Source organism: Pseudopipra pipra, chromosome 8 (assembly GCF_036250125.1).
Source record: "Pseudopipra pipra isolate bDixPip1 chromosome 8, bDixPip1.hap1, whole genome shotgun sequence".
Taxonomy (NCBI): domain Eukaryota; kingdom Metazoa; phylum Chordata; class Aves; order Passeriformes; family Pipridae; genus Pseudopipra; species Pseudopipra pipra.
Window position 1 is genome coordinate 29452224 of NC_087556.1, and position 15579 is coordinate 29467802.

The window sequence follows — 15579 nt, forward strand, 5'->3', positions numbered from 1 at the left end:
CCATCTGTGGAACCATCAAGAGACCAGCAGATACTCTGAAGCATCTAAGATGGCAGGAGATGATTGTGTGTTGTCAAGTGTATCAAGTGTCAGATCTCTGCTGAGTAGGCTAATGCAAGCTTACACATGTAGACATAGCTAATGTCTTAATAGCTAACTGTCTTAGTCTGAGGGCCAATTCTTCCAAATCTGAAAGAGGCAAGAATCTGTTCTCTGATTGCTCAGTGGGATGTTAACTTGAGAGCATAGAAATGATAATTGGAGGTCATTAAATCACCCTATTCTAGATGTGATTATGCCAGTGAGGATGTTACTACCAATATGCAGATACAGAGATGGAATGAGGGCCCTGTAATCCACTTAAATCGACAAGGTTGATTGACAGAGGTGTGTGTACCAAAGGAATGTTTGTCCATCTCTTGTCAATGTAGTCTGTTCTACCATTGAATAGATAGAAGGAAACTCCATTAGTTTGCAAATTTGGGGCTGAATTAAAGTGTCAGCTTGTTTTCGCTGTGATGAGAAAATCAAAGATGGGAAAAAAGTATTTGGAACATTTAGAAGCTGTGGTGAAAATACTTGCTTTTATGGAAATGAGTTTCTTACTGGGATGGTAAAATCCTTTATACTAGGCCCTAATTTTTTCCTAGAAAATTAGGTACTATTTTTTTCCTTATGACTTATGAGCATCTTCCAGCATCTGACAGTGTTGCATCTCCCATTTGGTTGATTTGCAGAAAGGAGGTAGAGAAGCAGCTCAGACTTTCATGCTGCTTTCCCAGCCCAGGACTGTCTCATCTCCCATAGCATGCTGCCACAAGATGACCAGGCCTTCTGCAATGCTTCTTACCCAGAAAAAATGAAGTAGAAGAGAAATAATATATTAGCCCTAAACATGGATTTGTCTCTGCCAATTTCCTTAGCTCATATGCTTCACAGTTTCCCATCAGAAGCAAGCAGATGTTTAATCTAAGCTGATTCCATGCTATTTGTTTAGCTGAGGAAATGTTTTATGGCAAGAGGACTTACCCTACAATAAACAAGTGTGCAAAAGCTTCAAGTGGTTGTAGCAGTTATACAGATAATAATATCTAATACTCATCTGTCATATTCACATCACTGCTGTTGTGAAAAGCAGAGATTGGGCCTGTCTTCTAATCTAACTTTTTATCTTTCTTTATTCATAACCCTGTATATAAGGTTCTGGTAGTTAAATAAACACAAGCTGGATGAAGAGAAGCCAGCATGAAAATAACTGAGCACTGTGTTTTCCGTGTTTTGCAGCCCTATGATGTAAATTTACAAGTTACGTCAGTGTTGTCCAAACTGTCCCTGTTTCCCCATCCTCATATACATGAATACCTTTTGGATCCCTATGTAAACCTTGCCTCTGGCTGCAAGTCTCTCTTCTCTGTGATTGTCAGGGTGAGTAAACACACAGGTAATACATATGGCTATACAGCAGAAATATATTTAATAACTTTATAGTTAGAGGTACTAGTTGCTGGGTACTTGAAGTTGGCAAATGGTTTCTCTCTGAAAGCAGATACTTACAGTCTTGATTTGAGTCAAGATTTTGGATTTTCTACCAAAAATACTGAAAATTTATTTCATGTCTTCAGAATTTTTTGTTGTTTAGTTTCATTGTGTAGATACAAGATATCCCCTGTGGCAATGCTGGTGCTTTAAACTGGACTAGGTCACATTTCTGTCACTTGCAGGCAAAGTCAGGTAGTGCCATGGGAACAGGCCAGGTTTGCACTTGGATGGGAGAGATGGTTTTGATACACACACAAGAACACTCCTTAATGCCCAGTGCCTGGTTGAGTGTCTCTGCTCAGGCTCCTTTTTTTTTCTGATTAAGGCTGTTGTTGATGATATAGTCCTGGATTTATGTAAAGTCTCCTTCTCCCCCTCTCTGATTCCATCTCTTCCTGCCAGACCTGCATCCTAGAAGTGCTGGCTGGGTGCCTGTCACACTGCAATCTTCCTAGTCAGAATCCCTCGCTTACCCCACGCACCAGCTGTTATTAAGCTGGTCAGCAGCTTGTTAATGCTGCTTGCCCAGTACTGACAGAGGGCTTGGCTCCCTTCTTCCCAGCAGCCCTCCCCATTCCAAAATACAAATCTTCACTCTCTCCCCTTGTGCTTTCCCTAAACCCGTAAATGTACCAGTCAATTGCCTGCGTCAACATTTACTAAGACAAATTAATCATCCACATAATTAAAACAAGTAATGCTATTTGTGACAACAGCAAGTAAGGCGTTTGTATCTCTTTACTTCCTGCTCCTCTTTTGGGGCAGAGCAGCTACTGCACATGTTGTTCTGTGACCCTGTGAGGAGGCTGAAGTGGGTCTGTGTCCTGGGCACTGAAGCTGTCATTAACCTTGCTGCCAGGCACTCTGCACAGGTCGTAACTTTGTGTGTCCATGGCTTTACAGGTCGTCGGGGACCTCATGGTAAGAATCCAACGCATCCCAGATTTCACTCCCAAACTTCTGCTGGTCAGAAAACGCCTACTGGGCTTGGAGCCCGAAGGGCCCATGTGAGTAAATAACGCTGCACGTTGTCCAAGACCCATGGCTGGTTTTGTGCATGCCATTCCTGACTCCCTGCAATTTTCTCTCTGTCCCAGCATTGACCACATGACGTTACTAGAGGGCGTGATTGTGCTGGAAGAGTTCTGCAAAGAGCTGGCAGCGATCGCCTTTGTGAAGTACCACACCTCGGCCACGCCGTGAGCAGCCCTGGGGGGTCAGGCTGGGAAGCCACCAGGCTCCCTTCAGCCACAAGTCCATTGATAACACCCAAAGAGAAGAGGTGGTGCCTCCTGGAAAAATGTAAGGGGACGTTTGGCAGAACTGGAAAACAACTTCCTTTCACCAGATGTTCAGATTGCGAGAGAGGAGGATTCAAGTGGACCTCTAGTGAAGGCATTTTGGGAGAAACCAATACATAGCATTTCTAGCCACTGTGTGAAGAGCTGCAAAAGCTGCATGAAGAACCACAGACATCAGACCTTGGTTATTCTAATGACAATGTTTAGAGAGTTTGGTCTTATGTTCTGGGGCTCACATGTACTTTGTGACCATATTAGTTTTAAAAAGCAAATTAATTTTATAACATTTTTATGTCTTAATTCTTCTTCTTTTCTGTTGGAGATATGAAAGGAAATCATAGTTGCAATGTATGTTATTAAAAACGATGAGGTTCAAAAAATCCACCAATCCATATACAGTAGGATATGTTAATGAGGGGTCATTTTTGTTTTGGTGGATCTTAAAGACAACTCTGAGCTTGATTCCTCAATGGATTACTTCAAGAGATATGTCAGTATAAAATCATACTGATGAAATTAATCCTGATTCGGCATCACATCCATAACAAATATATCTGAAGTGTACATGTTTGTAGCATGCTTGTCTCTGTCATTCCAAACTACTGATCTCAGGTCATCTGCATAACTAGATTTGCTTTAGGTTTTTTCATGAGAATTGTAGACGTTTGACCCATGTCACCTTTACAGAGAGGTTAATTCTAGGTCATTAGTAGTTGTTGCTGAAACAGTATTTTTAATTTCTTTTAAATTGGTATATAGCCTGAATTGCTTTAAGAATCTCCTGTGCCTTGAAAATTGGCAGCATTCTGTTATTTTTTGAGATGTTTCTGTTGCTTACCTAGCCATTACAGTGATGCCAACTCAGTTAAAACATTGATAACTTATACAGGACCAAAATTTGCACCTGCTTTTCATAATGCTGGGATGCAGGAATGCCTTTCAGTGAATCCTTTTCAGTATGAATGCCATCAACCAGGGCAGCTGTTGGCACTGCAAGTGGAGGCCACGTCAGTGTGCTTTGCTTCTGTTGGTGGTAGCCTGCACTTGGCAGAGTTCTTACTGAGCACTGGCAGGTGTGGGGGGCTGTGCTTGAACCTTCCAGTCACACTGGATGTCTGGGGTGAGAGACCTGTCCTGACCTCACACACGTGTGCAGGACCCCTCCTATGAACGTACCATGGGCAGGCAATGTAGAGCTTCACTCCTGTTTACGTTGTGTTTCTTCATTTGTCTTTCCTGCTGCCCTGTTTGCACAGTTAAAGCCCATTTCAGATCTCACTGCTCACATACAATGATGGACTAATTTACTCAGTCACTAGATTTTTTCTGGATTTACATGACTGTAGCAGAGAATCAGATTTTGCTCTGAATCCATGCCTTCGAGGTCTTGTTTTTTAATATTTATGGAGCCTGGATGTTGAGAGGCCTTTTAAGTTAGCAGGTTAATTAGAGCAGTGTCACAGTTAATGGGCTAAATTTATTGTTGTCAGCAGTGTAGAGGGTCCTGCTGTAAAAGCTTCCAGTTCAGGTTCAGCTGGAGAAAGTAGCTATGGAACTGGGGAAACATTTTGGCAAGTAAAACCTGTATGCAATGGCTTCCTGTACTGGGACACTTTTAAAAAGTGTGGTATTTCTCTGGCAAACAAAAGCGTGTTTTACTTCCTCATCTGTTTGTGTGAGGATTCTTTTTCTTATGAATTTAGCCCAAAATTGTTTTCATGTCCAAGTAGCACGGTAGGATATAGTTAATAAAATGACACTTTTTTCATTTTTGTTCTTTAGGAACATACCTTGAAAGCAGCAAATAATTTTTAGTGATCTGTATTGCAGTTGGTCTGCATTAGAAGCTTCATTGATACCTGACACATAGTTTAGAACACGTTGATGTCTTTGCAGAGAGATGTTTAATACATATATTTGTTATAAATAAGGTCCCAATTCAGCAAAACAGTTAAACATAAGCTTAATTTCAAGAATTTTGTCCTTAAATTGCAATTTTTTACATAAACAAAGTTAAGCTATCGAGCACAAATAGTGATGCTTTACTGAATTTGGGTCTTTTTTGATTTTGCTTGAGATTAATTACTTTTTCCTCAAATTTTCTATTTTCATTATTTTTTTTTTAAGTGTATGCTCCAGAGTACTTCTGATGTCCCAGTTTCAGTGGAAACTGGAAGCAGTAATGCTACTATAAATGAAAATGAGAGAAATGTTAAAACTTCTAAGAGCATTCCAAGTAATATAAGAATTTATAATGCCATTCAAGAGATGCCTGATCTCAAATGAAAGCATTAACATCAACCTCTTTTGTTGTCATTGCTGTTTTCACTGATACCTGAGCTCATTACACTGTAATGCCTCTGTGGCATTTTAATGCAAAACAGTTTGCCAAGCTGCAAACACAGTTCCTTAAGCTTGTCCATGAGAAAAATAAGTAGATATAACTATAATCAGTCTGAAATTCAGGCTATAATTGTACAGTCTCCAGTGACATTGGTGATGTTCTTGCAAATCAAATGTTATTTAGTTCATAAATTTATAAGACATGGATCCATCCTGATAGAAGTGAAGCAATCCTTAAAGTTGCTTTAGCCTAAACTGTTCTTGTGAGTGCTGCCTCCAAACCCTTAATTACTATACCTGATGACAATGACCTTTATTTTTGTAAAAGTGATTTAATCTTCCATAAGAGATGGAACTCATTTAATTATTTTTGTGGTGATATTTTTCATGCACTTTTTTTTTTTAACAAAAGGTTAGAAGTTATTTGAGGTCCATGTTTTCACCTTTTCGATCTATGCATGTCATTGAGGTGCCCATTTTGTTTGTGTGTGTGTGTGTCTGTATGTGGTTATTTATTACCCAGAGAGGGCCACCTGAGAAAATATAAGGCCTGAAGAGTTCATGGCATATGCAGATCCTTCAGATGTCAGTGGGAAATGTGAGTGCTTACCCCTTAGAAAATAGGGCCACTAGTATTAGATTGGAATACTTGAGAGGTAATACTAGAATAATTTTTTATTTCAAAAGGCAGACCCCACCCACATTTTAATCCTGATGCACATGTGTGTAAATAGAAGCATTTTTTACATTTTTTCTCATTTATAGTATGTATTTGATTTAGAGTCTGATTTAGAAAATTTTGTAATAAGCCATGTGCTAGCTCTGGTAGAACAAGTTTGTCCTTAGTTTCTCATATGACTGTAATATTCCTGGTATTCAGATTCTGTCTGTGTAATGTTCTTACTATATATTGTCTGTGCAATATAAAAGCTGTGACTTGATACACAGCTTGAGTCTGGCTGTATATCACCTATGTATATATATATATACATATATATATAAAAGGACCAGAATCCCGAGCTTGCTTACACTATGATTAGTGTAAAGATTGCCACACTTGATTTTACAGGGCACAAGTAATCATGGAATGGCTTTGTAATGCATGGTAATTTCTACCATAATCTCACAGATGACATTCTCTTAGCACTCTTTGTCTTGCTAAAAGAAATACTAACCCAAAGTGCTTGGTAAAATCGAAGGGTCCTGTAGTAGACCTGGGGCTACATGGAAAATCCATACCTGATATTGCATATCATACAGGGTTTTCAAAACATGTTCTTCATGCTTACTGTGCCCTGTAAAATAATGTAACTATATAAAATATATACTCCTTGTTTTGCCTCCTGCCTTGTTTACATTAAACAGAGGATATTCAGTAAAAATTTTCTATTAAACTTTGTGTAGGTCACTTACTAACAGTGTTGCCAAGGTTTCACAGGTGTGGGATTTCCAGTGAGGAATTGTTGAAACAGCCACATTACCAGACATACAATATTAAGTTTTATGAAGGAGGTTGTGGTAAATTCAACTTTTTGTGCTAAAAAATGCATGGAGGATTAAAAGGGATATTCTCAAAATAAATTAATTTCAACGAAGCGACTGCTTCTGTTATTACAGAACCCATAATACTTCTCCTATGGATGACCTTGAGACAGAAAATGTTTTAGATTTTACATCATACCTTTGATCCTGAAGTCCTCATTTATTTTGAGTCTGTCACTGCAATGTCTTCTGGGATAAACCTGTACTATCCTGTGCCGGGCTCGGAGTGAATCAGCATGCTCTTGCCCATGAAAATTGGAAGCTGAGGGAAATGGCCAGGTTGGAGCCATCCTGAGCACAGATTAACATCTGCTCTTTCCTGAGAGCCCTGATATCTTTCCAGAAAGGCAGCAGCTGGTCAAGACCTTGGTTTTCTATTGCATTTGAGTGCAGAGTGCGTCAGTTACAACATTAGTTTATTGAATTGGGGACAAATGTCTGTCAGATATATGAATAAGCATAATTTCTTCCTTTGGGGCCTTCAAGGAAGGCTTTTATACATAGGGGGTTATATATGTTTTTATATATTTTTAAATTGCATTCATCATGGGGTTTTTTTTTTCAGTTTTTGCGTCCTTCAAGTTTTCATCAGCCTTTGAAAAATCTTGTCTCTCTGTAGGATCCCCTCTGAGGGCTACACTTGGATGTTAAGCTGTTTCTCCTCAGTATTTAACAGCTGCAAGTGCTCTTGCATCTTTACAAGAACAGTGCTACAGCAAGATGATGCACTTGACAGCTTTTTTTATAGCTCTCTGCATCTTTCCTCCATCCTCTTGGGTTTTGGAGATTGTCATCTACCCCAGATTGTTTATTTGCTGTGCCTGCATGAGGCATTTAGAGATTTAGGAACACTTTGCTTTCCCAATCGGTGAGGAAGTTGTAATAGATTTGAACATTTGGCATCTTCTTGTATTTTTCTCTCACTTTGATATCCTTGAAATGACTGAGTTATTGAAGCATGATAAGCTTATGGCACTTGTGTTCCGATAGAAGATTTTGGGGCTCTACATCCTGTTGGAGAAAAAAATGAAAAACAAACCTAAGAGAGTGTTATCAGTGTGTGGTCTCTACTTCATATTCATTAACTTATTTTACAAATTCTCAGCTGAAGTTCTCAAATAGATACAAATAGCACAGGATCTACTGACTTTGTTAACCTTTAAATATTAGCAGAACTGATGCTGTGAAAGCCTCAAGGATTTTGCTAGTTTGGTATGTGATCCAATTGGATTAAAGTGGATTAATGCTCAGTGAAGTGAATCTGTCACAACTTGTATGAGCCCTTTCAGCCTCAACCCATGTGTTCCTGGTGCATCTTTTATCAGCCAGGTTCCCTTTGAACAGTGAGAAAAAGAACTGAAGAGCAATTTAGGTATCAAGTGAAGCATATGGTGGATTAAAGTTTTCAGGTGTCATAAGCTTCTTGGGAATGCAAAAAAAGAGAATGTGAAACATTACATTTTACACATTAGGACTGGTTGCTGGCACTGCCTTTTGGAGTCACATCTATGAGGATAAAAAGATGCATCTTGGAATGTGGTACCTCACTAGGCCACTTAAATTGCCCTTGCTAGGATGGTATATATATTCTGAACTATGTTTCATTAAACTGGTGGTGTAGAATAAATGCTGCTGGTGGTATAGAATCTGCTAGAACAGTGCTGTGGAATGACAACTTTGTATGTATCTTGTAACTTTGACAAAGCAGATGCATCTTGCTGGCTTTGCCTCTCTCTCCACGGCATCATGTAAAACATGGTGGTAAAAACATATTACATACTGAAAAATAAGGAAATGTGAAGGGAAGAACCCCATTTCTCTACTAGGAACATATTCTCCTAATCACCCTAATTTTCAAAAAGGTGAAACTCATTATATTCTAAAGTGAACAATTTTCTGAAATAACTTCTGAAACGAGGGAGGGTGTCCACAGGGAGTCCTAGATGGTGAGTGTAAACCTGCTTTAGTAATTTGCACTGAGGTTGGCAGAAACAAGACATTGGTGTTACATATTTCAAGGTGTATAGTATCCTGTTTCCAGTCTGGAGAGATGAAGCAGACAAGAACATAAGTGTTTGTGCTGAGTAATACATATAACAAGAGACAGGAAGTTCTGCAGAAAACAGCAAAAGATATCAAACTGATTTTAGAGAGGAGCACAACAGAGGTAACTATATTTAGCATACTTAAATTATGGCTTAGGGTTAGAGGAACATTACTTCCCAATAAAAAGACCTGGAAGACTTAAGCACCAAGACTGAAAGAATTATGAAGCCTTATTTATTGGAATGCAATTAAGAATGAAGTAATGTCACTGAGGAAAACTGATACTCATTATCAGTGAGAACTCCCCAACTGTGAATGCTGCTGAACCAGAAGAGGAAGGAGCCTGTACCCTTATGCTTTTAAAACCAGACTGGACAAAACATTGGATGTTTCCAGAGGGAACCAGCCTGTGTCATTGAGGAGATGAAGTAAACACACATTTACATCCTCGGACTCCCAGCAAATGAATGGTTCCAGAATGACTTGGATTTGTTCTGCTGGGAAGAAGGGAGATGGACTGATCCACTTCTCCTGTGGAGCATCTCCTGTAAATGAAGGAAGTTGCTGCAATCTGAGAAAAGCAATTTTCAGCTTTCTAAAATGCAACTCCCTTACATAACAACCTCTCAGCAGAAGCAGCACCCATTACACCCAGCGGGCGGCACGGCTTGATTAGCAGGGCCAGGATCCCTCCTCCCTCCCCCCCGTGCTGAGCTCCTTGGAGAGGAGAAACAAATTACCTGTTCTCTGAATCGTCATTATCCTTTACTTGAGGAACCCACTTCTGCGTCCCTCATCTCCACATCCACAGGAAGCACCTGTCAAGTTCATATTTCTTAATTTGGGTCATGAATTTTTCTTTCCTAAGGCTTTCAGAGACTCCCGTTTTCACTGTTAGTAGGCTGTCCATCAACACTGCACATTTACAGACAATTTTCCTTTCAGTTTCCTGAAAGGGGAAAAAAATCCTTGTATTGTTTATCCTGGCTTTTAGACTCACATTCTCCTGCCTTGTTAATTCCATCCTTTCAAATCCCTGAAAATGGTTTTTGTCTTGTCCTTCACCTGGAGGATTCAGCAGTCAGCAGTTTGTGCAGCTCAGCATATACGGACAACAGAGATAAAATCAGAGCTGCTTCTGCCCACCCAGGTCCAACTGCAGGATCTGTAGGGGAAATCCCATCTGCATAGCAAACGTGGTGGGCTGGTCGGAAGGAAAACCTGAACACACTGAAATCTATGGAAATTTTGCTGTCAGTTGAAATGCATAGTCTCTACTCTCTGCTTCCCAAACTCAGGATATCCACTAATATTTTTTTTAGAAGGAAAAACAGGAATGAAAAGAAAAAAGTGGATTACTAAAGGAAACTGGATAGCTTGGTCGTGTTTAAAAGAAAGACACCTGAGCAGATGTCTTCTGCTAATTTAAAGAGCGTGTCAGCACAACTACTGACCCAACAACAGTTTCAAGCTTGCCAACAGCCGTGTCTGATACCAGCTCATCACAGGGACAGAGGACGTGGCTTGGCTCAGGCATGTGTGGGACAACTGTTGGCTTGGACCAAAGGAAATGCAACAGTTTGTAACCCTCAGAGGGGATTTTACAGCATTACCACAGAAATAAAGTATTAACAAATGAGAGGAGAAGCTTATTTCATATATATTTATATATGTCATATATGTGAAATATATATTTCATATCTTTTATATTCCTGATTGCTAAAAAGTTTATTATTTTGGTGCTGTTTCTTTGTTCAAATAATCAAACACAAAATACTAAAGAACCTAAGCCTGAAGAGTTTGGGATCAAAATGCAGTCACCTGAATGTCATGGCCTTGCTTACGTTGGCAAAAAATTGTCAGGATCATATAAGATACATATTTAAGCCAGTGATAACTGAAGTATTACCCTTCAGAGAATACACCAGAAGGCTGCTTCTCTGTTGGTAAATAAGACCTTACATTAACAGCTTAGAATTCTGCTGTTCCCTGATTTTTTGCTGAAATTTGGGAGAAGTAATAGTAATACTGGCTAAATCATGCATCAAAATTGTGCAAGGACTTTCATGCTATATATATTAAATGTCTGCTTCTCTGGATCTCAGCTCGGATCATTAAATAAGGAGTTGGTTTATTATAAGCCAACAAATCAAAATAAATCTTGATGTTTCCAGGATGGCAAATATGCTTATCAGACCTTATTTTTACATTCTAAAAGATCAAGAGTGAGCACAAACCTTTTTTCCCCTCTTTTATAATTAATTCCAAATGTCAGTTGGATCTGCTAATATAATTCTAATTGCCAAATTTCTAAAATAGTGTTGCCTTTTTGTTTCTAAATATCAACCAAACGGAATAATGAAAAAATAGATGCCTTAATATGATTAAATATGATCTGATCAACCAGTGGGACAGGCCCACAGCTTCCAAACCTCTCTCTCTAGTTTATGTCTCAAGTGAGATGCTGAAAAGGAGCATTTTGGCTGGTTTTGTCTAAGAGGGGAAAGGTGCAATATGAAAAGTTTCTACCTTTTACTTCTGGGGTAGAAAGCAGAAGTACATTATGATGTGTACTTTTGGATTATGGCATATAAACTTATCCTGGAAACCATTATTTTATTTTATTTCAGAAAGAAGCAAAGGTGTGGGAACTGTAAATAATGCTATGCTAGTAATTCCAGCCAGCATATGCAGCAGTTGTTGCCATTTCAAGGCAAATACTAGTTTTTACCCCTGATCACTATGTCTTGTTCTGCCAATTGTTTAGTTATTTTTAAGCAGTTTGCTTGCTCACCACGCACTGAGGTGATGCTGAGTAATCTGAGCAGTTTTGTTGGGTTTGTGGTTGAGTGGCAAATATGTTTTTTTTCTTCCTGTGACAGATGGATGACTTAGTCTGTAAATAGAGGAAGCTGTCACAGAGGAATTACACATATAGACTTAATTTACATTTTTAAAGTACAAGCTACATAGGTGCAATTTATCTTTTCAGCTCTTGGAAGGGGCTTGACTTCTTAGTCTTGACTCAGTTTTTTGCAGAAACTTTTTATGCTCAGCAGATAAATGAACAATTATCAGAAGCCCCTAAGAAATTGCTCCAGCATTGGCCCCTTTGTTTATTACTTTACTGGAAAAGTGTGGACTGCAAGAGCAAGCTGATACAAGATGCCAGATAAAGATGATCTCCAGGTTGAAACTAAAATTTGATAACAAAAACTTGCACCATCATGAGCCAAGGTCAGCATAATTGTGTTACTCTACTGTTTTAGCAGCTGAAGATTCCACCTGATTAACCTATTTATAGCTTTGTATTAATTCAGTAGCACTTATTCCAGCAGCTCCATGGAATTTCATAAACACAGCCAAGGAGACACCAATCCCAAGTGCATTATGGAATGAGTTGGCTTTCATTAAGTTAACTCCTGATGTTGGGCTGATCTATGTACCTGCAGCTCCCTACCTTGGGCAATGTATTAGCAGAGTCTGAGTTGGATGGGAAACAAATGGGAAACTTCAGAACAGCACAGTAATGCAGCCATGTAACCCTTTTGTGTTGTGTTGCCATTGCTACTAACAGGCCACAGATTTTGTGGTGAATTTGCAAGGCCTCAGGGCTGAGCTGTGACAGCCCTACTTGGTCTGAACTTTATTGACCTGCCTGCAGCTTTGTTTTAATTTGAATTATCTGCAACAGCATTTTTTCTTCTGACCATGTGGTTAGGGCTAAATTCTTTTACTTTGCTTGTCATTGTAATGGTGCTGCTGTACTTCTACAGTTTAATGACACATCTGGGGCTGGTAGGATGGCTGAGGGCTGGAGAGCATCACAGCAGAGGAATACTGGCATGGGGAAAAGAGATGGGGCACAGGCTTCACAACCACAGTGAGTTCAAGAAACACAGACCTGGAGGTGGACAAAGCTGGGTTTAGGGGTAACAAATAGTATCTAACAGATTTAAAAGGTGCTGTACATAGAAAATGCAGATAGGATGTGGAGGTGCAGAACAGTGAAGGAAGAGGAAAGGTATAAATGTGTTAGCAACCACATTAAAATGAGTAAGACAAAACTATCAACGTGAACAACCATAATCTTCCTGGGGAAAGACTCCAGAAACCAATGACCTGCTGCATCACAACCACCACCACCAGAATGACGGCATGGACTACAGACCCTGAGGAGCAGGGGAAGGGACCATCAGGAAACAGAGCAGGACATAGGAAGAGCACTTTTAACAGGTTTATTATTAACATTGAATGTTTTTGTGCCTAGACAAAGCTGCTTTCTGTAATAATTACATCTGAGCTGATGATGACTGTTGGAACAGACTGCAAGTATAGGAAGTAAGAGGATCAAACACACCAGAAGTTCAGTCTCCTGCTGCCAGGGAGAAGACTCTGACAAAGCAGGGACAGATACTTCTATATTCTGATGGAAAATGTCATCTGTTGTGCTGTTGATTTTGATCCTGATGCCCTCCATGCTGTGGAAAAGCTGCTTGTGGGCTTTTCCTGTATGAGAACAGTGACATTTGATCTGAAATCTGTCTGGAACCGAGACTGGGGATATGCATAAGGCTGTTGGTAAATACCATTCTTCAACATTTAAATGGTGCTGTAGCTCCAATTTGGAGACTTTAGCTGAGTGCAGCCACACCGCCCCTATTAAAGAAACAAGGGAACACCTGAGTCCTGCCTCCAACCAAGCATCTTATAACAAAAGCTCTTTTTCTTTCATTTGAATCTGGACGTATCTACTCAAGTCATATTCAACTCTGCTACTGCCTCCAGGTTTAACCAGAATAAAAAATGACTACTGTGACAGTCAGTATGACCAGACTGCTAAAATAGAAACACAGAATTTCATTCGGATGCTCATCATTATTTAATCCAGCAAATATTAAAATTTCATTTTACCAGAACATATTTTGCTTTGGATTGGGTCCCAAATAATTTCATTCTCTGGTTATTGCATTGTTTCAGTGACAACATAACCACAATTATTCTTAGGGGGATCAATGTGCATATGGGAAACAAAGCACTCATCAGTGGGTACCATTCTTAGTATCCATTTGTCTCTTGGTTCCCTGAATCACTGTTATGAAGCATTTCCAGGGAGCTGATACTTATGTTTTAAACCATTATGTTTTCTACCATCTATAAGCATGTCTCAGCCAGAAATCATTCCGTGGCTGTTGCTGCTGCATCCTTCAGGGACAAAATGTTCTAAAGAGCTAATGTTGCTCTTTCATTAAGAAAGCTATTCAGAACCACAGAGAGTGATTTTGACAGTGCAATTGGTAGTTGCTCTAGGGCAGGAGCTTGACAGGAGTCCTATTTTAAGCTAAATGAATGTATTCTGTTTATTTAAAGAAGCAGAGTCAGTTATAGATTTTGGTGTGCATGCACAAATATATACCTGTGTATCTTGTGCACTCTGCCTCTCCAGACTGCACAAAATAATTCTGCCTTGATACACAAAAAAAATAAATTGTTGTTTCTGGACAGCCCTGGCATGGAGAGTAAGAAAGAAACAGGAAAGGAAAAAGGAAAAGAAAATGGAAAAGAGAAAGATGGAAAGAGAAGAGGAGAAAAAGATAAAAATAAAAATTAAAAAGAAAATAAAAGATTCCTACAAACCTTAGATCAGTCATTTTACTCTGTCTTGTGCTTTTCTAGCATAAACATATTTTGCTTTTTCATATAGAATCATAGAATCATTTAGGTTGCAAAGTACCTCTAAGATCATTGAGTCCAACCATTAACCCAAGCCCATCACTAAACCATGTCCCCAAGTCCCACATCTCCATGTCTTTTAAATCCCTGTCTTTTAAATCCCTTCAGGGATGGTGACTCCAGCACTACCCTGGGCAACCTGTTTCAATGCCAGACCACCCTCTTGGTGAGGAAATTTTTCCTAATATCCAATCTTGAGCCTGTTTCCTCTTGTCACCTGGGAGAAGTGACCAACCCCCACCCATATGTTTTGTTGGGTTTAAGTGTGGGTGCAGACAGAAGGACATTTAGTGAATAAGGGAAGTTAAAGTGACGGACGTTAAGGTTCAAAGTGACAGAAGAGATTAACTGCTTGCAAAAATGAACAAGGCTATAGTTTCACGTCAGGGTTCTTCTGGTGGCAGAGCTGGTTTTAAAAAATTCCTATCAGCTGCTGGGCATTGTGTTATATAAACAACATTACACTGATTATTGCACCACAGCCCAAAAAGTTCAAGCAGCACAGCCAAAGGTTATAAACTGCTGCATGAAAGTGGAAACATGAACTGGGGGGGAGCGAGCAGCACATTTCTATTTGTCCTCTATTTGTCCAGCAGAACTGGAAAGAGCAGCAGTCTCTGAGAAGGAAGGATGCTTGTGTGTCTGAACTGAGGTCTGGGGAGCTGGAAGAAGCTGGTGTCTGTTCCTGACCTCTGTCACTATAGCATGGGAGAAATATTACTGGAAGTATTTTCAGAAGGATGTAGTCCTGTCTCATTAATGCAAGTGTAATGGAAGATGGCATAAAAACACAGCATTGTTATCAGTCCCTCTCATCTTTATAAGTGTCACTGCACAGGTAATTGCAGCCTTTCAAAATTTGATCTCCTGGTAGTGCTACCACACACTTACACTTGTGTCTTAGCAAAATGTTCTTTGCAAGGGCTTTGGAGATCAAAGAAAGTCAGAACTTGATTGGAAACCAATTATCTACTGCTCTGTGGACCTTTGAAAAAGAACAGGATTTTTATTTCCTTTATCTTTTGATCCCCAAAATGAGCAATATAAAGATAAGGAAAATCAGAACAAAAGAACA

At 39.5% G+C, this 15579-nt stretch overlaps 1 protein-coding gene across 2 annotated transcripts in view; it reads left to right on the forward strand.

Annotated features, from left to right (window-relative positions):
- The window catches only part of FHIP2A (FHF complex subunit HOOK interacting protein 2A), a 33904-nt gene extending 27126 nt beyond the window's left edge, over positions 1–6778 (forward strand). For both annotated transcript variants that reach the window (XM_064663412.1, XM_064663413.1), the window contains 3 exons: positions 1285–1425; positions 2443–2546; positions 2637–6778. In XM_064663412.1, the coding sequence (XP_064519482.1) occupies positions 1285–1425; positions 2443–2546; positions 2637–2742 (351 nt within the window). In that variant the 3' untranslated portion in view covers positions 2743–6778. The remainder of the gene's footprint in view (positions 1–1284; positions 1426–2442; positions 2547–2636) is intronic.
- The last annotated feature ends 8801 nt before the right edge of the window (positions 6779–15579 follow it).